The sequence below is a fragment of the Momordica charantia genome, assembly GCF_013281855.1.
Source record: "Momordica charantia cultivar OHB3-1 chromosome 2 unlocalized genomic scaffold, Mcharantia_2.0 BLBB01000002.1, whole genome shotgun sequence".
Classification (NCBI taxonomy): Eukaryota; Viridiplantae; Streptophyta; class Magnoliopsida; order Cucurbitales; family Cucurbitaceae; genus Momordica; species Momordica charantia.
Window position 1 is genome coordinate 7,525,043 of NW_028275160.1, and position 20,951 is coordinate 7,545,993.

The 20,951-nt window shown below is 33.1% G+C and overlaps 4 protein-coding genes and 3 non-coding genes across 10 annotated transcripts; 3 read left to right on the forward strand and 4 right to left on the reverse strand.

Annotated features, from left to right (window-relative positions):
* Positions 1–1,466: 1,466 nt before the first annotated feature.
* On the reverse strand, positions 1,467–4,606 carry LOC111015396 (NmrA-like negative transcriptional regulator family protein). The gene is made up of 5 exons (XM_022290410.2): positions 4,245–4,606; positions 4,004–4,138; positions 3,385–3,619; positions 3,063–3,266; positions 1,467–1,723 (listed from the first exon to the last, which is right to left on the reverse strand). The coding sequence occupies exons 1-5, from the start codon at positions 4,425–4,427 to the stop codon at positions 1,557–1,559; spliced, it is 924 nt and encodes a 307-aa protein (XP_022146102.1). The 5' UTR covers positions 4,428–4,606; the 3' UTR covers positions 1,467–1,556.
* Positions 4,607–5,227: 621 nt separating this feature from the next.
* Positions 5,228–8,053, reverse strand: PE11 (pectinesterase 11). 2 transcript variants are annotated; one of them, XM_088120866.1, is made up of 4 exons: positions 7,840–8,053; positions 6,748–7,096; positions 5,895–6,127; positions 5,228–5,593 (listed from the first exon to the last, which is right to left on the reverse strand). In XM_088120866.1, the coding sequence occupies exons 1-4, from the start codon at positions 7,998–8,000 to the stop codon at positions 5,395–5,397; spliced, it is 942 nt and encodes a 313-aa protein (XP_087976992.1). In that variant the 5' UTR covers positions 8,001–8,053; the 3' UTR covers positions 5,228–5,394. The 2 variants fall into 2 exon arrangements, with proteins under 2 accessions (XP_087976992.1, XP_022146302.1); XM_022290610.2 differs by having other exon boundaries at positions 5,895–6,130.
* A 1,622-nt stretch (positions 8,054–9,675) lies between these two features.
* On the forward strand, positions 9,676–9,758 carry LOC148212757 (small nucleolar RNA U30). The gene has a single exon (XR_015789538.1). It is a non-coding gene; the product is annotated as a small nucleolar RNA U30 (small nucleolar RNA).
* A 1,174-nt stretch (positions 9,759–10,932) lies between these two features.
* On the forward strand, positions 10,933–12,708 carry RD2 (Adenine nucleotide alpha hydrolases-like superfamily protein). Of its 3 annotated transcripts, none has more exons than XR_015789332.1 (4): positions 10,933–11,330; positions 11,417–11,615; positions 12,313–12,379; positions 12,502–12,708. XR_015789332.1 is itself a non-coding variant. In XM_022290611.2 (4 exons), the coding sequence occupies exons 1-4, from the start codon at positions 11,096–11,098 to the stop codon at positions 12,525–12,527; spliced, it is 537 nt and encodes a 178-aa protein (XP_022146303.1). In that variant the 5' UTR covers positions 10,934–11,095; the 3' UTR covers positions 12,528–12,708. The 3 variants fall into 3 exon arrangements, 2 of the variants coding, with proteins under 2 accessions (XP_022146304.1, XP_022146303.1); XM_022290611.2 differs by having other exon boundaries at positions 10,934–11,330; positions 12,303–12,379; XM_022290612.2 differs by having other exon boundaries at positions 12,313–12,708.
* Positions 12,709–13,620: 912 nt separating this feature from the next.
* On the forward strand, positions 13,621–13,691 carry TRNAG-CCC (transfer RNA glycine (anticodon CCC)). Its single transcript has one exon. It is a non-coding gene; the product is annotated as a tRNA-Gly (tRNA).
* Positions 13,692–13,755: 64 nt separating this feature from the next.
* On the reverse strand, positions 13,756–13,828 carry TRNAF-GAA (transfer RNA phenylalanine (anticodon GAA)). The gene has a single exon. It is a non-coding gene; the product is annotated as a tRNA-Phe (tRNA).
* Positions 13,829–15,929: 2,101 nt separating this feature from the next.
* On the reverse strand, positions 15,930–19,408 carry CIB1 (cryptochrome-interacting basic-helix-loop-helix 1). The gene is made up of 6 exons (XM_022290536.2): positions 19,133–19,408; positions 18,502–18,759; positions 18,286–18,420; positions 18,117–18,191; positions 16,566–16,691; positions 15,930–16,472 (listed from the first exon to the last, which is right to left on the reverse strand). The coding sequence occupies exons 1-6, from the start codon at positions 19,322–19,324 to the stop codon at positions 16,359–16,361; spliced, it is 900 nt and encodes a 299-aa protein (XP_022146228.1). The 5' UTR covers positions 19,325–19,408; the 3' UTR covers positions 15,930–16,358.
* Between the last annotated feature and the right edge of the window lie 1,543 nt (positions 19,409–20,951).

Here is a 20,951-nt window from a genome sequence, read left to right on the forward strand (position 1 = left end):
TTGTGGCTAAATTATTGTATTTCTGTAATTACTTTAAATTTTCACATCACATCTATTTATTTCAGGAACTAGCTCAACAAAACTAAATTTAAAATAAAAAATGTAAAGTTTAAAAACAAAGCTTAAAAATGAATTTCTTTTCCTTCCAAAATTAGAAAAAAAATACTGAGTGCTCATCTATGTTATCAGAGCAACCTTCCTTTGTTTAAAAAAAATCTATTTTTTATCTTTTATCTCTTACGTGTCAAAAATTTAACGATAATTAGTAAAATATTGCGGTACCAAATTGATATTTATGGATTATATCTCAAAGTGAATGTAAAGTTATTATACATTTTTATTACGTGGTATCCTTGGTTAAAAACAAATAAAATAATGTTAAAAAAGTATTATTTTTTTTTTCCTTTTCTTTTCCGCTATTAAAATGGTGGAACATTGAGGAAGATGCGGTGGCCGGTGGCTAAGAGCCTTAAGACATGTGGCAGTGGTTGGTGGGGGAAGGATGGCCGCCGCCGCCATTAACTTGGGTTCTTCTCGAAGGTCAACAATGGCCAACTTTTATTTTTATTTTTATTATTATTTTTACATTTTGCTCATTTTGTGTGGACTGTGGATATTTTCGTTTTTTCCTTCATTCTTCTCAGTACAATATTTTTGGGTAGATATATATTTTGGCCTCCAGTGTATTTAGTGTTTTTCAATTTAGTTTCTATTATTTAAAATTTTTAATAGTATAATAATTAGTAAATGTTAAAATTGGTTGATAGTAAATTTATATGAAATAATTCTGAGGTGTGTTGAGTTAGCACAAATTTAGAGAGAAAAATGCGAGAGGAAAATTTATAATTTCCAAAATTTTAAGAAATTGGTAAAAATTTTAAGCTTTCTCCCATTGATTATATTTTTCCTCTTCTAAATTTTTGTCAAATTCACTAAGTATTATGTGATGTAAGTTTATCATTTCTTAATTTTAATATTCACCAACGGTGAGTGACTAGATTGAAAAATATTAAAACATAAAGAAACTAAATCAAAACTTTTAAACAATAGAGACTAAATTGAAAAAACACAAAAATTTAGACACTAAAACATATATTTAACCTATATTTTAATGCTCCAATTTCAAATATTTTGGTTTACTCTCTAAAATTTTCATTACAAACCATCTTAATCGTTTTTTAGAAAAATTGGATCTATCAGGAACCTAACAATTGATCAAGTTCGATCCCCCAATTCCACATGTTTTACTTTAAAAAAATGGTAAATTTAACCACTTTATCTTGAATATTGTTGCTATTCAGTATATGAACTCATTAATGTAATATTGACGTAGAATACCTATTAGATAAATTTGATCTCAGTGATGTGATATAATGAACATGCCACGCCAGTATTTCGTTAGTAGTGTTCAACAAGTATCTAACAGTTCCCATGAATTAATAACCTAAAAATTAAAAGTTATCAAATAAGAGCATGAATGCATAATACTATCTTATTGTTACTGGTTACCACTATCAATCAATATGAACAAAAAATTAATAAGAATTTGAAAATCATTACAATAGGGTGTCCAGAAATTCACTAATTGTGGTGTGCTTGAGTTGTGGAAACAATTTTGAACCATCAACGCCATTTGATGCCTCGATATCGAAATACGTTTGATCTCCCTTTACGAATGCAGAATATATGAAAATGAACTCCATGTTGTCAGGGTAAGGAGTCTCTGCAATCACAATAGAGAATCAAAAGAACAATTAAGTGCAACATCATTGGGCAACCAGATAATTGAATAGCCAATTTATATTCCAATTCAGTTCTACAATGTCCATTCTCTATTCATGCAGAAAATAGTTTGTGTACGAAATGAACTAATATGAGGTTAATGAGCCCCGGGTCACTAAGGTTTATACCTGTTAGAGAGGAAATAAAGTAGAGGGGCGACATAGTGAGTGAGGGCGTCTGATTTGTGGGACACAAAGAATATTGTTAGTTAGAGAGGGAGTGTGATGAGGTAAAATTTGGGAGTGATTTAAAGAGTAAGAGGAATGAGGGGAGGGTATGTTTTTTGGTACCTTTTGTAAGGCTCATATTTTTTAGGGTTCTGGTAAGAGTTGGGGAAGCTCCCTTGGGCATTTTTTGCTCTGTAATTGTAGATAAAATTGGGTCATAACATTTTATCTCTCGGAAGTCGGCCCCTAACATTTTCAACTCACAGATTAAAGAATCTATGATGGAAATTTGGCCCAAGGAATTGGTTTGAGTAGCCTAGAATTAAGCTATAGGGTTAGTAACTCCTGCCCATTACCTATGTAAACCACCTAAATTACATAAAACCCAAGCTTTTGAATCCTATCTCTTAGGCTACTCTTAAGTATTGAGTTACAGAAACGGTAATTTAAGGCCCCATTTGATAATCATTTTGATTTTTGTTTCTGTTTCTTAAAATTAAAACAATTTTTTGGTATGTTTTCACATTCCTTCAAAACACATTTGAATTCCTAAGCTAAATTTCAAAACCGAAAATAAGTTTTGAAAAACTATTTTTCTAAGTTTTCAAGATTTGGCTTAAATTTTGGAAACCTTTTCAAAAGGTAGATAACAAAACAAAGAAACACTTGAAATTAGTGTTTCTAGCTTTATTTTTAAAAACCAAAAACCAAAAACAAAATGGTTATCAGCCTAATTTCTGAAACTTATTTTTCTTGACAATCCAATTATAGGCTATAAAAATCCAGGTTTCTCAACGTCAAGTCACCAACTCAACTCAGACTTCCTAAACTGGTGAAGCAAGCCCCCCTCTATGCTTAAACATAAATGTGTATTTGAACCAAAAAAATAAAAAACAAGAAATTTTGAATTTCCCAAGATCAGCTGCAAATTGGGTCATGATTAATGAATCACTGCATTTACATTCGGTTTTTGTTCCAAGTCATGTTTGTTCCAAGTCATCTTTACATTCGGTTTTTGAGAGGCATCATTCATAGTTATTGCATAGAACAATTGCTTGTGCTAGTAATGAAAATTTCAGAATTCAAAGGCTCATTTGAAATGAAATATAATACCTTTAATTATCCTTAGCAGATCTTCTTCTGAAACATAAATCCTCTCAAGCGTCTTCCCAATTTTACACTCCCAAATCTCTACCAATTCATTCAAGGAATAGACATTTCCTTCAGGCCTTAGATATACAATCTTGTTCAATGTGCGTGGATCATCTACTGCCCTAATTGTTAAGGCAGCAACATCACTGATGTTCACAAATACACCTGCCGTATGATCACAAAGAAGCAACTAATCATCAAATTTCCTCCATATCTGAAGATCATAATTATCAACATCCAAAAGAAATCAACGTGTAGAATTGAGTTTGCGGTAAACACAGACCTTTGGTATTTCCATCACCAAATATTGTCACCTTATCCCTTGGAGGACTTTTCATGCCTGGTTGAACAAGTGAAGGAAGTAAATAGCTCGTAAAAAAATTACAAGAAATTATGGTATATGGAATGCCTTCTTCAACTAGCCGACGAATTTCAGCTTTCCTGGAATAGAAGTCATAGTCCATTTTTGATATTTGAACCTTATCAGGATCTAGTCCAAATTCCGATGGAATAAACCTCTGCAGTGTAACCAAACAACCAAGATGAAATCTTTGTGAAAGTTACTAAGCTAGCCTATAAATATCATTCAAATTTCAAAGAATAATATCCTAAATTGCAGATTTGAGATTGCAGTACCTAAGGAATGTGATCTTAACATAGAAGCAGATCAAAACCATTACATTAATCTACAACCTCAACCAACAGATTGATGCAAAAATTATCCACGAGTAACAGTTCAATGCCGTCTGGCACTTATGCATTCTAATTTCCTTATCGTTTTTGTTCATTTTCTAGAGTACGCACAACAGAAATGTGCCAAGAATAAGAATTACATGAACTAAAATCAAATCTAGGAATGAAATTTGCACAAGGAAAATAAAGAGGCGTCGAGCAGTACTTGCCTTGACGCATCCAGTTTGTTTAATGATTCGAATCAGAAGCTTCTGATCCAAAACCTGTCTAGACGAAACGGCACAAATGATCGCATCGACTTGATTAACAGCTTCCTTAAGGCTAGCTTCGTCTTCCAGAGAACCCTAAGTGGTTAAAACAGTTCAAAATTAATATCATTTCATCGCCAGCACGAAACAACTGCAAAATGTGATCAAAATTGTCCAAGAAAACGAAGATGAAGAGAGAAACCCTGAGGAATGTAACTCCGGCATCGGAGAGAGTTCGGAGCTTGTCCAGTTTGTGAGGTGTAGAGAAGGCAGAATCTCTGACCAGAGCAAACGTAGGGTGGGAAGCATTGCAGCTGGCTTGAGCCAAATGGAACCCTAGGTTTCCTGTCGCTCCGATGATCAGAATCTTGCTTTTCCCCTCCATTTTCGAGCTGAACCGGAGAAATGTGGCAACTTCCGCCGGCGGGGAAAAAGAATTGGAGGAATTGGAATTTGGAATTGAAGCTCTACCCTGCCTTGGGTTTTGGATTTTAACAAAAAATATCCAATTTGTTCAGTTAAAATTTCTTTTAATCTTCCAACATATCTGATACATTATTCTTCCTACTATGAACACGCTTTAATCATATTCTTTCTCAGTTTCTAAAGTGAAAATTTGTTAGTTCGTTGGTGATTGCTACCTACTCCTTATCGGAGATTCAACAATAATTTGTTAGTTGGGCGTGAAGATGTTATCTCTTACTTATATACCATGTTTTTTTCTCTTATCTAAGTAATGCGAAATGTTAATGTTGGATTTTGAACGAGGTGACATGTCAGCATGAGCTCATGTGAAAGGACTCTAACTGTTTATCAAAATTGAGCATGATGTGAACATATCAACACGAGTCTAATGTGGAAGCCTTACTAACCTAAGCTGATAATGGTGTATTAGAATTGAGGACGAGGTGATACGTCAACATGAGCCTAATGTAGAAGTCTTACGACATGAACTAGTTACTGTACATCAAAACCTAGCACATATGTGGTACTCGACCAACTGACTCCACCCCTTTTGTAGAAGGAGAATATTAGGAAGGGTGATCAAGGTGGTAGTATGTACCTATCAGGAGATCTTCTCCTTGTAGTATAATCACCTTTTTACTATATGACAGCACTCTCGATTATCCCACAACATAGAACTTTAGTCGCATCGCTAACAAGTGAGATATTCACACATTCGACTATAAAATTAAATTTATTCAACACCAATTTGAAAATGGCTTGTGCGATCCAAGTGAGTATGAATGAAATATACAACAAACAAATTTGAAAACAATGAGAAGTTATGTAACCATTAATGAAATAGTTTTGATAATTATAAGAAAGAGATGATGAGTTATGTTGTTTTGTTAGACATTAATGGTGGAAGAAGTGGAAGAGCTCCTCTTGAAATGAGAAGGCGAAGGTCGAAGCCAAGCTCGGCCGCCGATCATGTCTTTAGTGAAGAAGACAGCAGCTTCATTGGTCGATAGGTTGCGCGACCACGAAACTCTTTTGGCTCTGTTGGCCCCTACCCCGTAGCACTTGTATTCTCCATATACCACCGTTCTGTTCATTACCTCGCACAAAATCATAAAATTTAAATTTAGACCCGTTATTGGGATCTCTATTTAGACACCATTAAAGAAATCTATTAGATACAAAACTGAAATTTTATATACCTATTAAACATAACCTTAAAAGTCCAAAAACTAAACTTGTAATTTCACTAAAAACAAGTGTAAAATACTAAAATACTATTTTGGCCTATTTTTCAGGTTGGTTTTAGTTCTTGTAAACCATATTGGAAATAATTTGTGAAGTTTAAATGCAAGAATTTAACCTAAAACAATGATAGGCCATTTATTACCTTTGCTTGGTTTGATCTCCCCAATCACTCCAGCCTTTAGGAACAACAACATTGGACATGTAAGTGTAGCCAAACACAACCCTAGAGCAAGCCCCCCATGGCCGTCCAAGCAAAGTCGATCCAGTTCCTGTGATTTTACACCCCAAGAACATGAACCCAGTGTTCTCCTCCCCCGAGTTTCGGTGTTGCGCAGTCATTGCCCCACCCCTCTCCGACGTTGAATGCAAGTGACACTTCTACAACTCAATAAACTAAAATGTTAGACTCGTTTGATAACTATTTTGTTTTCAGTTTTTTATTTTAAAAAATTAAGCCAAGTTAAACTGCTCTTCATGAAGACATTCGTTTGTTTTTTAATAGTTTTTTTTTTCTAGTAAAACATGTGCGGAGGAGATTGAATTCACAACCTTTTGGTTGGAGATAACCACTGACCTATGTCCGCTTTGACCTTAAAATTTAAATAGTTAAGGCTCCAATAATAAATTTTACGCGTGGTTTTCAATTTTTGAAAATTAAGTTGGTAAAACACTATTTTCAACCACAGAATTTTTTGTTTTATTATCTTTTTGTTTAATATTTTGTTAGACTAAAAAAATAGTTTTAAGAGCTTGTTTCTCTTTTTTAAATTTAGCTAAGAATTGAAATTTGATTTTAAAAAAATAAAAATATACGGAAAAAAATTGTGACTAAATAAACCCAATTTTCAAAAAATGATATAATTATATTTTAAAAATTTAAGGATAAAACTAGACATTTTTACTAACCAAAATAAAACAAATTTTAACAAAGAATTGAAAATAAACAAAAAAAATCTCAAAAGAAACAGAAATTTTAGAATTCAATTAACTAGAACCTCATAGAGAGAAGCGGCGTTTCCGCAGATGAAATCGGTGGCTCCTTCGATGTAGCAGTTCTTGAAATAATGCCTTCCGGCGTCGTCGAGAAGCGTGTCTTGATAGGATATTATCCGGCAGCCGTAGAAGGCGGCTCTGTCAGCGGAGACACGTAGCGCCACCGCAATGCCGCTGCTGCCGAACGTGTTCTGGATGGTCAGAAAACGGCCGACGAAGTCCGGAGCGAACACAGAGATGGCCGCAGATTCCAGTAAATCTGTCCCTTGCTTCCACGTTATTATGGTGTCGGCGGCGTTGCTGCCGCTCAGTGTTATGTACGGCTTCTCCTCCGGCACCACAATTTTTTCCCTGCAGCCCAATTTCGAAAAAAGAAAAGGAAAATCCCAATTAAATTACCACAGAGACATAACATAATTGTTTAATATCTGGATTTTATTTAATTAAGATTAAAAAACACTCTAAGAATTCTCAACTGGAATTTAGAAGAGCTTCTTTAATTTAAAGTAAAAAGTTTCGATTTAATCTTAAAACGTTCGAAAACAAACAAAATTAATTACATATAAATAGGAGAAACAAAAAGGCTAATTTGCATGGGAAAATAATTAGCTTCGTACAGTTGTGTAATCTTTGTCCTCAGCCATCATTACAAAAATTGACAAACATTTAATATGAACGAGGATAAAATTGTTCAGAGTAAAGTATTTTCCTTTGTTTTCTAAATGTTTCAAAAATACCCTTTAAAAAAATATTCATTAAAATCTTGAATAGAAATTTGATATATGATAGAATTTAGAACTGTCATAAGGTAATTAACCTGGAAATTTACTTGTATTAAGTCGGAAAACATAACAAATGTGGGAGAAACTATCATTTCTAACGGAGAGATTAAGGCAAGATCGGATAGACAATAGAAAAGCACAACCCTAATCTCAACAATAGAAAGAGAAGGTTTTAGGTAAGATTGGAACGTGGTAATTACCACGCAGTCCCAAATTCTATATACATATGTCAACTTTTTATTCAAAATATTAGCTAATGTTGAGATTAACGACAAAATTTGAGACTAATGGAATAGAGATGAGAAATTTAACCTATAAGTTCCAGGCTTAACCCAAATGAAAACAAGTTCATTGTTATGGGAAGGAACAGAATCAATGGCGTCTTGAATCTTCTTGAAATCCCCCCTTCCTGACTGATCCACTCTTATCAGCCGTGCTGTGTTCATGTCTGCAGGAGCAGGACCCCTTGCCATTGTTATTGTTGAACAAGAATAAGTTTCGAAATTCCAAAAAACTTCAGTTTTAATTCCTTCCCACTTACCATATTATAAATATAACATATGATTTGTGTGTATATAATATATGGTGTGGCTTGGCTTAGCTGCAAAAACCCATGTGCCCATGTGGGGACTTTCCTTACCCCTCCATGGGCTTGCAAAGAATGAAAGTTTCCCCCATTTTTTAAATGTCTAAAAATATGTTATTTGGTTTTCAAGTATATATATATATTTTATTTATATCCTTTAAGTTTTTTGACCAGTTCCACGCATCTAATCATTTAACTCAAGATTTAAAATATTATTTTGATTTGTATTTTCAGTTTGGGTTCATTTTAGTCTCCGTACTTTAAAAATGTTTATTTTGATATCTGTACTTTTAAAAGGTGGTAATTTTAATTTCACTTTGCAAAATTTTAACATAAATTTTACCCATACGAAAACTCTTTAGTATAAAGTAATATTTACATTTTAAGAAATATATTGATTTTAGTGTCGTGTTGAAATTGTGATTTAAAAAAATGGGATTAAAAATAAAACTAATGGACCAAAATGATCACTTTTTAAATATACAGGGACCAAAATAAATATTTTGAAAAAAAAAATGACTAAAATGAACCAAAATTGAAATTGCAAAGACTAAAACAAATATTTTAAGAGTATAGAGATCAAAACAAACCAAAGTTGGAAGTAGAAGAACCAAATCAATATTTTAACCTAAATTTAATTCTTTAATCTTTGAAATTGAATCATAAAACAATACTATATTTATTTACAGGGTTTTTTTTTTTTTAAGGAAAGATAGGGGTGGGGTTTCTTTATTTTTCTTAAAAAGAAAACTAAATATATAATAAATCACTAAAAGGTCAAAGACGAAGGGGTGGACCAAATGATATGTATAAACATTAAAATAATAATAATAATAACAATAATGGCATTGAAAGGAAAGAATGAAGCAAAAGAAAAGGCAGCAGTTGGAGTGCTATTTCAACAATAGCAACTTCCACAATAATTTCTTTTTCGTTTTCAATTTTTTATTTTATAAAACACAGCTGGTGGAGGTGAGTTTTGATTTTTCTTTTCATCAGATTTTCTTTTTGTATTTTCAATATTTTTTAATAAATTTACATGATTAAGAAGGATTGATATTAGAACCAATAACTTATAATAAAAATCGTAACTCAAATGGACACATTCGTTACATGCAACCTTAGTCCATTACTCGTTATATGGCAAATTATAAGGATATGAGAAAAATAAATATATTTTTTTTGTGTTGCTCATGGGTCAAAAGTAAATTTACAAAAGGTTTATAAAAAATAAAATGAACATTTATCATTAATAAATATTGTTCGGCCAATTTTCAAAATGGAACCAATTTTTCTAGAATAATTGGGCTCATGAGTCCACCGGATAAGTCTGTGGATAATGGGCTTTGAAAAATGGGCCCGTGGGCTTTTAACAATTTCGAATGACATTCGAAACGGTTCGTCCAGCGATCAGAATCCGTCTTCTATAAATAGTTCCTGCTACGATTTCCGTCGCCGAAACTCTTAAACCCTAAATCGCCTTTGCAGCGTATTTGACTCCTCTTTTGTTCATTCTATCAAATAAACTCTAATTTCTCTGTTTCTTTCGCAAATGAGAAGGGTGCGGTGATGATGATTTTGAATAATCTCGTTAATCCGATCTGATTGTGAGGATAAACTCTCATCCATTCATTTATTTCTGAGCACCTTCTCTTTCAGTTCTCTTCTTGTTCTTCTTCAATTTTCGCTTTTCTGTGTAATCTGAACATTGCAAGCATTTGCTATGGCCAAATAATTGGAAAAGATTTTGAGCAATTCAGCGATTCCATCTCATCTCTGATTTTAATTAGCAGTTTCGGTTTTCTTTGCGGTGGTTCCTCCGTCATAGGCAATAATGCTCGTTCTGATTGATTAAAGAGGAATCGTTAGAATTTCATTTTCTGTTTTGCGACTGCTTCTGTGATTTTAAACACCTTTTTCTGCTTCCTTCCCATGTAAACATGTTCCATCTTGGTTTTCTGTTCATTTTCTTGTTCTTTCAAGAGTGTGTTTAACTACCTTATTTTGCGTTTACTCTTTAATTTTTCTAGGCTGCATTCTAATTATTGAAACTTTGCATAAAAGGTATTTCTAGTATTGTGTTTTTTAAATAAAAATACATAGTTTTTGCCATGTTTTTGTTCAACAATTTACCAAAAGGATAAGAGGTATTATGGTGAAAAATGATGGATCACACACATGAATCACTTGAAATTTCTTGTTCTCTTTTGAATATAAGAAAGTTTAGCCCAAGTTTTCTGGACAAAAGGACGATATTGCTGGTAGATCCCAAAGCAAGTTGCACTAGATTGAAGTGTGCATACTAAACAAATTTTAACCTCCTACCAAAACAAAATTATGTATTGGGTGAAAATGTGTTTGAAGTATTAGAAATATGGGTAAGAGAATTGAAATACTAAAAGTTGGGCAGTCCTGAAGGAATGCGACTGTTAGAATGTGTAATCAAAGCATGGTTTAATGGATAAGACAAGGAAGAATATATTTATATAACGTGGGAAGATAGGTTTCCAATATTTTATTTGCTTTAATTGAAAAGAAAAGAGAAAAAATGAACAAAATAGTTTTCATTCCTGAATCCTAACTATATTGGTTGAATCAAAACTTAAAAAGAGGTTGGCTAAAGAATGGCGGTTTCGGGATGCCAAATTTTCAAGAGGTTGGCTAATTGAAAATTATTAAGAAAGAATAATTAGTTCATATATAAAGCATAAATTTTCTTAGATGTAAACTGTTTCTTTATATTAAAAAAATAGAAAATTATCTGTAAACAATCATCCAATCCAACCGTTGTGAAAATGAGTCAAAAAAGTTCAACACGCAATTCATTCCAGCCAGCTTCGGCGGCTGTAAAAAGCAAATCAAAAAGTCCCACCCACCCGCCGCCGGCCACCATTTTAAACCCCCAAATCACCACCTATTTTCCATCTCTCCGATTCGATTCTCCAATCCAAACCCCAAAACCCCAATTTCTTTTTGCTTCCGATGGAGACATTGATGGAGGATGAGGAGGAATACAGCTGGAGAGAAGTGCGGCTGCCGTCTCTGATCCCGGTGGTGCCGGAGCCGGAGCTGGAGAGAGAGACGGCGGAGAGACGCCGCGGGCGAGACATCCTGGTGGCCGTCGATCACGGACCCAACAGCAAACACGCCTTGGATTGGGCTCTCGTCCATTTCTGCCGCCTCGCCGACACCATCCATCTCGTCCACGCCGTTTCCAGTAACTACTCTCAAACCAAAATTTTCCCATTTCCCAGATTCCATTCTCAAATTTTGTTTTGTGATTCTGATCTGTTTGTTTTGTAGATGTGAAGAACGAATTGGTTTATGAGGCGAGCCAGGGGCTGATGGAGAAGCTTGCGGTGGAGGCCTTCGAGGTGGCCATGGTCAGGACTGTGGCTCGGATTGTGCAGGGAGATGCAGGGAAGGTTGTCTGTAAAGAAGCAGAGAAGTTGAAGCCTGCTGCTGTTGTTATGGGCACCAGAGGAAGAAGCTTGATTCAAAGGTATAACCACATAACTTCGTCCAAAATTTTACCATTTTAAGCTTCAAATTTGAATACCATTTGGTTCTTCTCTCTTGATACATGTGTTTTTGTTTTAGGATAATATAAGTTTTGGGAGTGCATTTAAAATTTTGGATGGCTGCACTACAAAGGAATCTAGGCTTACTTTTATTCAAAAGAGAGAAAACTATATATATATTTTGTATATTTGTGCAAGTGTCCGAACTAGTTTACTGCATTTGACGGTTGTCAGTGAAACTTGTAGGTAGTTGCTATGGTTTGAACTTATTCTCCGAACACCTACCTTTTCAGTGCTCCCAATGACTACTAGGCTAACTCACAATAGTTCATAGACATATACTATAGGAGTATTTGACTTAAGTTGGGTTAAAAAGTTTTAAGTTTGGTAGATGTATTTATCTCAACTAGCTACATAACTTTTGACTTATAAAACTCTATAACGGTGAAGTACTGTTTTGGTGCGGTCTGCGAGAGCTATATCAAACCAATATAAACTTAAACTAGATCTGATGAGGGATTAACTTCGTCGTCAAGAGGGAAACAACTTGGAGAATTGTATGCTACACGAGTTGTTATTAAATTTATGGTTTAAAATACTAACTTAGTCCCCGTACCTTCGATTTTGGTTTATTTTAGTCTCTATATTTTTAAGACTTTTTTTTTCAGTGTTTTGCAGGGAAGTGTGAGTGAATATGTGTTCCACAACTGCAAATCAGCACCTGTTATAATAGTTCCTGGGAAAGGTACTATTTTGTAAGACAGAAAAAGGGGGGGAATTACAAATCCTTTGCTTTTACAGCTAAAAGGTTGAATCAAATCAAACTTCGAAGTCTGAGTTTGGAATTGTCTTTCTCATTTGTGACAGAAGCTGGAGATGTATCTCTCATTTAAATGCCAACTTCTTGAGCAGTGCTGCCTGAAATGAAGCTTCTCCATTTCTTTCTCACTCTCTGGTTTGTTATTTTTTTTAACATAAAGTTTTAGATTTGTACTTATGTTGTAAGAATATGATATTGTATTTGTAATATGTGATATCATATCATATGTGAATGTATTTTTCTTCTTTGGAATACTCTTGTGCTTGCTTTATTTCAGTTTTAGAATGTAGAAATTTATCACACTTTTTCTCCTGATAAGGTTTGGCCATTTACACCAATTTTTGTTAAACCTCGGGAAAAAGGCTTTCTCCCAACGCAAACAGAAAAAACATCAAGAAAAGGCAAGTATCTTTTACAAGGTGTCGTTACATTTTAATATTTAATTAAATATGAATTTTATTTCTATATTTAATTTAAGAGTTTAAAGTTTTAGAGGTTTTAACAAAAACGTATTTGGAATAGAGAATTTAAAAAATCTTTTTTTTTTATTAAGTTACTAAAAATCTACAACTCCTATAAATACCTCTGTTACCTCACTCTCAATACACACCAACACAACCTACAATTCATACTCTCTTATCTATTTTCTCTATTTTATACTTTGCTCTTTTAAAAGCAATTGTCCAAAAGAGGGGTGGGGTGTTCTTTGTTGTGGAGCTTTGAGCTTAACCTCTAGTTGTAGGGGACATGCGCTCATTCAACTCGGTTGATAGTCTCGATCGAGATATGAAAACTAAGAAAAAGGGCAAGTATCTTAAAACGGCGGGAGGAAACCTTTTTCCCAACCATTTTTTTCTTTTTCCAAACAAATATATATTTTAAAAGGTTAGAAACAACTTTTTTAAATTATAACATTTTTAAAATTTGAAGGCAATTGAATTTGGACATTCGTATCACCACTATTAGTTAACACCCGCCACCAATGAGACCCAAACAGCGAAGACTCGAGTAGGGGTGTAACTAATTCGGATCGGGTCAGTTGTTTTTAGGAAATTGAGAGATGGGTTTCGGGAAGAGAATGTACATTTTGCAAACTCTGGATCTCAACTTCTGGGGAGGCGGAGATTCCGTTATTGAAACAAATTCTTTCAAAAATTAAAATGTAAGCGCATCTGGTGTAGTGGTATCATAGTACCCTCCCACGGTACTGACCGGGGTTCGATTCCCCGGATGCGCAATTTTTTTGTTATTTTTTATTTGAAAACAATATCATTTTGTAAGAATTAATAGATCAAAAATTTTGCGGTGAGCGTGGATCGAACACGCGACCTTCAGATCTTCAGTCTGACGCTCTCCCAACTGAGCTATCCCCGCATGTGATGTTTGTGTAAAACTTATATCACATTTATTTAGTAAAGTATGAGGGTCTCAATCATTCGGAACTCACATTTGAGCTAAGAACGCAGAATACAAAACACATCAATAACTTAATAAATATTGGATATGTGTCTAATAAGTGTTGAATCTATGTTCATTTCGTACAACTCGACACACGTCTAACAAGCTAACAAGTGTATGATATAATTAATCTCCCTTGAGTGTCGGAGTTTCTAGGACACGTTACCCAAATTGGTATGGATACTTCTTAGCATTTGGTTTGGGGCACTTTGTTTAGGGAACAAATTCAAACATTTTTCTGTGTTTAATTATGATTAATTTGATAAGAGAAAAATAGATTATTGAATAAAATGATTATACATATTTAATTGTTTTGTAACAATTGATTATGTCCATAAATTAGAACACATGTTAGAAACCAACAACGATCCTATAGAGTGTGAATCCAACTCGTGAACGGATCGAATCGCTCTCTCGTAAAAGTGGGTATCACGAAGGAAAGAGAAATATGATAAGTAGGGTTTTGGCATTTGGCATTTAGAGAAAGTGCAAAAAAGCATAGAAGATAAGATAGTACCCAATATTTGGGACCTAAGAAAATGAAACAACAAAATCATATCTCCCCATCCTCTGCCCAAAAAATAGAGTCAATGGGATTTATTTATTTTATTATTTTTATTTTTCCTATTGAAAGTTAAGTAAGAAGAATGGGATGCAGTGAAGGAGCAGGCATCTCATTTTCTGTGGTCCTTTCTCTGAAAAGTCTCAATCTTTTCCTTAAAAAAATAAATATTTATTAATTGTTTCAAATAAATTGGGTTGCATTTCTAAACTAGAGACAAATAAAACATTCTTCAACTGCCTCACAAACCAACAGTTTTTTCTTTTTCTTTTTTTAAATTTTTATTTTCTAGTTTTGGACTTTTGGTGTACTTGAATCTAAAACTAAAATCAATTAACCCATCTTAATAGGTAGTGGTTAAGGATGGACAAGTTTTCAGAATTAGAGAATGCTTTATTATTATTTTTATTTAGTAGTAATGTTATAAAAACCCTTGCAAGAAGTCCTCGAGTGAGCCTATCACGGGGGATCGTCAAGGATCAATGGGATCTCGTAGTTGCATAGTTCAGGTCGTAACAACGCGCCATCGGACGTTCAATAGGCAGTTTTACTATCGGCCATGAGTGTTCGGAAATTGTCATTGGCACCCATTCTAACATGGCCTAATAAATAAATTGACAAAGGCTGACTTTTAATTTTTCTATTAATTTATTAAAATCTATTATCTCATCAAAGGAAGGAGATGCGTCGCAGAAGAGCAGAGCGGTCCCGAATCTTTAGACAAAAGTTTATTTTCCTTAATCCATGATATATTCTAAAATAATAGTTTAGTTAATGTTTATCGCTAGCACTCATAATCCTGCTGGTTATCGCTAAAATTTTGGCAGGTCTTTTTCTAAGTAGAAAATTAGGGTGTACTTGGTTGGTAATTATCAGAAAACAAGGGATTCAATGAAAAATATAATTGCATCTTTTGTTTTGAATATTTTCAAATATGTGTTTGGTAGCAGATTTGAAAACTGAATTTGAAGTCGCAAAATTCTTCTATGTTTATTTAGAAATATATTTGTTAACTAATTAGTTTAATCTAAAACAATATCACTTAATTTATCAACATTTTTATTATAAATTTTGTGTATGAATATTATTTTACAATGTTATATAATTTATAATATGTTTTAATTTAAAAAAATAAAATGAGTTTATAACCTAAAATAATATATAGATCATATTTATTTTTTTCTTTTTTTAATATACATCTCTATTTTAGAGTTTCTAATTCAAAATTCGAAAACACTAACAACATATAAAAATGTTTTTTAGAATTTTCACCGTTTGGATCTCAAAATCTGAAAAACAATTCTCAAAACAAATAGCCAAACATTGGCAAAAGCATATTGGGAGAGTCCATTACCTCCAATGAATCTGAAACGAGAAACATAATCTAGATTGCCAACCAAACAGATTCTAAGATATTTTATTTTGTTCACATTACTCTCCTTTATTTATAAAACATTTAGTGATCGTCAACTCGTAAGCACCCGAATATTATTTTATATTCAATGAAGACAATATTTTTTACCATCAATTGAAGGAGAGAGATATGAATCACACCTAAATCTAGTAAACCTCATCAATTAGACAGGCATTGATGAGTTCAACAATAGACAATTTTCCCTTAATACAAATAAAACAAATGACACTAACTTATCAATCTTTACCAAATTACATTTGAAAAAAAGAATATGGCATTCTAAAACACCAATTATCCATGAAATTAAAAATCTAAACCAACAAATTATTTTATTTTATTTTATTGAGTTCGTGTTGAAAATCTGTTGGATTCGAATGTCTGCAACTAATTCTAACGTTAAATTGGAAATTAATTAAAACCAACTTTCTTGTCTACGAAAAGTTATCTTTTTTCATCTTCGTTGCCTGAATTTATTGCGGCAATTGGAAGCTCGGAGGCGATAACAATGGCGGCCAGGCTTGTTCAAAGGCCATGCTGTGAAGGCTCTGTAAATCGTCTCCCCAAGTTGAAGAGAGCTCCAAACGCTGAAGAAGAAAAGTATGAAATATGAAAATTCATAAGAAAAAGTGAAGAAATTTGAAGCAGAGAGAAAAGAAATAGAAGTGGGAAATAATTACGCCAAAAGAATCTGAGTTCATTAATGGAGTTTGTGGGATTGTTACAGAGCTTGAGCAGATTCCGAGTTGGTCATAGTACGATGATGAATTAGCCGTTTCCGGCGAGATTTCCGCCGTCGGAAGCACCTACAAAATTTTCCCCCTAAATAATTACTTCCAATGTTAAATTATTTTGGTTTTTTATTTTTTATTTTTAATTCGTTTGTTTTCATTTTTTATTTTCTATATTTTAACAAATAGAAACATAATTGTACATGATAATTGTTTCTGGTTTATTTATTATTATTAATTTTTTTTGAAAGAAAAATAAAAACATTTTTAGTGATGTTTCTTGTTTCTTTAAAATTTTAAATTAAAGAAATAAATTTTTTATATGAAAATTAAATTTTCAAATTAAATGTTTTAAAACTATTTTATTTTTATTTTTTTTTCTAAATTTTCTATACAATTTTATCTTAAATGAGAAACGATAACAATAACGATAGACCAAATATTTTTATTTCTAATAAATTAGAAATAAAAAACAATAAACATCAACAACCTGATGTTTTGACTTCTAAAAGTTTAATCTTCATTTGATAGGTATCATGTTTGTATTTTACACCCAACAATAAATTTCTTTTTCAATTAAGCTTCAAATTATCTAAAGAATAATAGTGTAATGTGAAAATATATTTATTAATTGCGTTGAAAATATTATATATTTAGAATTGGATGGAATGAAATAGACCTTACTCACCCATCAAATAGAAAATACATAAAATAAATATGTATTTTTCTAATCTAATAAAAAATTTAAAATTGAAAAAGAAAAATAGTAATCAGTTGGTCAAAAAATACATTTGGTCCCTGTACTTTTACTAAATAACAATTTAGTCTCTGAACTTTAGTTTATAACGATTTAGTACCTATATTTTCATTAAAGTAACAATTTAGTCCCTGAACTTTAGCTTCTAAAGATTTAGTTCTGTAATTCAAAATTTGTAACAATTTAGTCTTTATTGTAAAAATATTTATTAAAATTAAGTGTCAAATTTTATCCTATAACAACTTAATGTTTATAATTTATAAACATATTTGGTCCTCTTTAATTTATCAATTTATACATAGAAGAAATTTAACAAAAAAGTTTTACGGTAAGAACTAAATCGTTACCAATTTTAAATTACAATGACTAAATTATTACATATTAAAGTTCAAGGCTAAATTGTTACCGATTTGAAAGTATATGAACTAAATCGTAACAAACTAAAATTCGAAGACTAAGTTGTTACTTTAGCAAAAGATGTTTTTTAACCTAATTAGTATCTTATCTATTGAACTTGCTCAATACCTATGAAAGTTAAAGGAAAATACTAAAATTGACACGTAAGATAGAAAAATTCGAAAACAGACAAATTTTTTAAGATTAATGAGCGGTTAAATTTCCAGACTAAATATTTCCATAGTCAAGTATTTGTGAATCTTTGAAAAACATAAACCAAATAGGAAAAAAAAATTGAAAAAAACGTGTTTTCTCCCTTTTTGTGGGAATAAAATAAATTGTGTCACCTGTTTGGCAAATTGGTGGTCGACATTGATGAACTCGAGTGTGGGATTCAGAGCAGCCAACTTCATTGATAAGAACTGCTTCACATTCAACAAAAAATGCCTCAAATTTTTGGTAAATAATTTCACTTTTTTTTTTTTTTTGAAGTTGTTTTAGAGATGAAATTATCACCTCCACTTGCTGCTGAAGAGATTGAACATAATTTATAATCTCGTCGAGCATTCCAGCTTTTCCAGCGATTCTGTCACACCCAGGCACCAAATTCTGCAGACATTTCATCCTCTCACTAATCTTCTCTCTCCTCGCCTGCACAGTCACATTTTCATTTTCCCGAGAAACAAACAGAAAAAACAGAGTCCCCTGTTCCATAATCTCGAGAATTCTTACTCTTTCTGCCAGGCTATGGCTGTCCGTGGCTTGGCCTCGACGTGCTCGAACGTGAATGTATTCTGATTTTTTAACTTCTTCAGATGCTTTTGAATTCTGCTTCCATGTCTCTGTTTCCTCTGTTCTAGTGATCTTTGATTCTCCATCTTCTTCCCCAATGGCTTTGATTCTCTTCTCTTCAAATTTTCCCGCCTTCGATTTCGTCTCGTTATTTGCTTTTCTCTTCTTCTGATTCTCTCCCTCCGCCGCAGAATTCGCCTGCTCGTCGAGGATACAGGATAGAATGATTAATTATATTATTACCTATACATTTAAACTTTTCTCAAGTGTTTACAAATACGTAGGTAATCTTTTTACTTACTGTCGTAAAAGAATCCGTTATTATTTTTTCTCTCTCTAAATTTTCAACTGTGGTAATTAGGAGATACTTATCCGACTATAGACTATTCTTCGTTATAAAGGGAATGTGATTATTGACTACATCTGAAAATTTCAAGTTCTTTTCCTCCTGTATTTTCCTAAAATATATTGTCGAGGAGGAGAGTACTTTTGTAGAAAATATAAATAAATGTTTGAATATACTAAATTTCATTCGTTTAAGTGATAATTTAAAAACACGAGCTATGATCACCTTTAGTGGTAGATTGGTCGTGGGCGTCTCAGACTTGGTCAGTCGAGACGGTGCTGGAGAGGCTACTAGATCTTGGAAGTCCTCGACCCGACTCGCCTGAGTTGTCACCGACGATAGGCCCTCACCGTTGTAGAAGTGGCCGTGGTCTCGCCGCCACCTGATGCAAGCCATAGGTCTTTCCAACACCGACATCTCCGGCACCGGTGACCGAAAAAGGTGGTGGTTTTCCGTTGAAGAAATTAAGGGCAGCAGAAGAGAGGAGATGTGTGTGTGTGTGTGTGTATATATATATATATATATATAGAAGGGAAGAAGGGGGAGGAGGGTGGTGGCAGTGGCAGTGGTGGCACCGAAATCTGACAGCAACGGCGGTGGGGCCGGTGACATGACGGCCACGTGGTTGTGGAGCAAATGGCAGAACCGTAAATTCGATCTGAGCTTTGTCTCTGCCATTGGCCATATGATTTCTAAGGTAAATATATACAACGAACAATTGCGTGAAAATTGTTCTTCATGTTGGTTTCATCTTTCCAATGGGTGAAGCTTAAAAAGGGAACTTTTTTAGCCAAACAATTTTATAGAATTCTTACATTACACCATAATTGGATCCTAAAATGAATGATGTCAATTAGTTGTATTTGGTTGTTGTGGTGTACAATATATTAGTCGTCTCACACATTATATTAGAGCATAAACCTTTATTCATCTCCTTTCTCTAATCTCTCCACACATTATATACATAATAATTTCTTTATTAAGGAAACCAAAACCTAAAATAGGCAATTAACTAAAGGAGTTGCGAAACAATTTTATTTTTCAAAAATAAAAGTTGAAATGGTTTTATCAATGGTGAGAGGGGAAACTTTAGAAATTAATTTAAGCACTATATATATAGTTAAAAAAGGCACTATATATAGTATTTTAAATTTAAAGAATAAAGAGCATAAAAAAAAAAAAAAGAAATCAACATAAATTAATGTACTATAACTTTTGGAAAATAGAAAAGGAAGAAGACAATTGCACTCTTATAAACTTTACATGTGCCATCAGATCATCTATTGACACCTCTATACATGAATGTTAACCTTTTTTTTTCTTTTCTTTTCCAATCCCGTAAAGATTTAGATATAGATTTTTCTAGTTATAGAATTTTTTTAAAAAAATATTTAAGTGTTCAGGCCAGCTTATATTAGGGATTACAACACGGCCGTTGAAATTGCCTTTAAGTTTAAGAAATTTTGAAATTTCCCAGTCGAAAAGATGAGTTCTTCTCTCCATCGGAACAATAGGGCCGTTATGCTCATTACTAAACTTGTTGAAGAGATGAAATATAACAAAGGTATATCTTTTTGATCAGAGGTTGAATCGATCATCAGAAGAAGAATTTGGCAAAAAATTGGGATACATTCTGGGAAAATAAAACTTCCATCGAAGAGAAGCAAATGAAAGGCTTTCATAAAAATTCTCGTAGAATCGAGAATGAAGTTTTCATTCTGTACATGCCAGGGCCGGGAGACCATCTCCATTCCTGCCCTCGTCCCCAAAATTTTGGGGGCGGGGACAGGACGGGGATTATTCCCCAATCAGGGATGAGTTCCTCGTCCTCGGTATAAATATATATTTTTTAATTTTTTTATTAACTTATTTTATTACTAGTATAAAAAAAGTGGCTAAATAGGCTAGTTTTTTAAGAAATAAAAAATAAAAAGTATTTATAAAATTAATATATATTATATAAAAAATAGAAAAATTAATAAAATATTAAATGGGGTGGGGAGACCTCCCCCATCCCCACTCCGTCCCCACCGGGGACCCGATT

Coding starts and splice junctions, on each gene's coding strand:
- CIB1 (XM_022290536.2), bottom strand. CDS start 19,324: ATGTCGGTGTTGGAAAGACCTATGGCTTGCATCAGGTGGCGGCGAGAC. Junction 18,421..18,501: donor GCCATAGCCTGGCAGAAAGA/GTAAGAATTCTC, acceptor GTGACTGTGCAG/GCGAGGAGAGAGAAGATTAG. Junction 18,192..18,285: donor CTCTTCAGCAGCAAGTGGAG/GTGATAATTTCA, acceptor AATGTGAAGCAG/TTCTTATCAATGAAGTTGGC.
- RD2 (XM_022290611.2), top strand. CDS start 11,096: ATGGAGACATTGATGGAGGATGAGGAGGAATACAGCTGGAGAGAAGTG. Junction 11,331..11,416: donor TCTCGTCCACGCCGTTTCCA/GTAACTACTCTC, acceptor TTTGTTTTGTAG/ATGTGAAGAACGAATTGGTT. Junction 11,616..12,302: donor GGAAGAAGCTTGATTCAAAG/GTATAACCACAT, acceptor TTTTTTTTTCAG/TGTTTTGCAGGGAAGTGTGA.
- LOC111015396 (XM_022290410.2), bottom strand. CDS start 4,427: ATGGAGGGGAAAAGCAAGATTCTGATCATCGGAGCGACAGGAAACCTA. Junction 4,139..4,244: donor CCGGAGTTACATTCCTCAGG/GTTTCTCTCTTC, acceptor TTAACCACTTAG/GGTTCTCTGGAAGACGAAGC. Junction 3,267..3,384: donor TGGTGATGGAAATACCAAAG/GTCTGTGTTTAC, acceptor ATCATACGGCAG/GTGTATTTGTGAACATCAGT.
- PE11 (XM_022290610.2), bottom strand. CDS start 8,000: ATGGCAAGGGGTCCTGCTCCTGCAGACATGAACACAGCACGGCTGATA. Junction 6,131..6,747: donor ACGCCGCTTCTCTCTATGAG/GTTCTAGTTAAT, acceptor ATTGAGTTGTAG/AAGTGTCACTTGCATTCAAC. Junction 5,594..5,894: donor GGAGATCAAACCAAGCAAAG/GTAATAAATGGC, acceptor GGTAATGAACAG/AACGGTGGTATATGGAGAAT.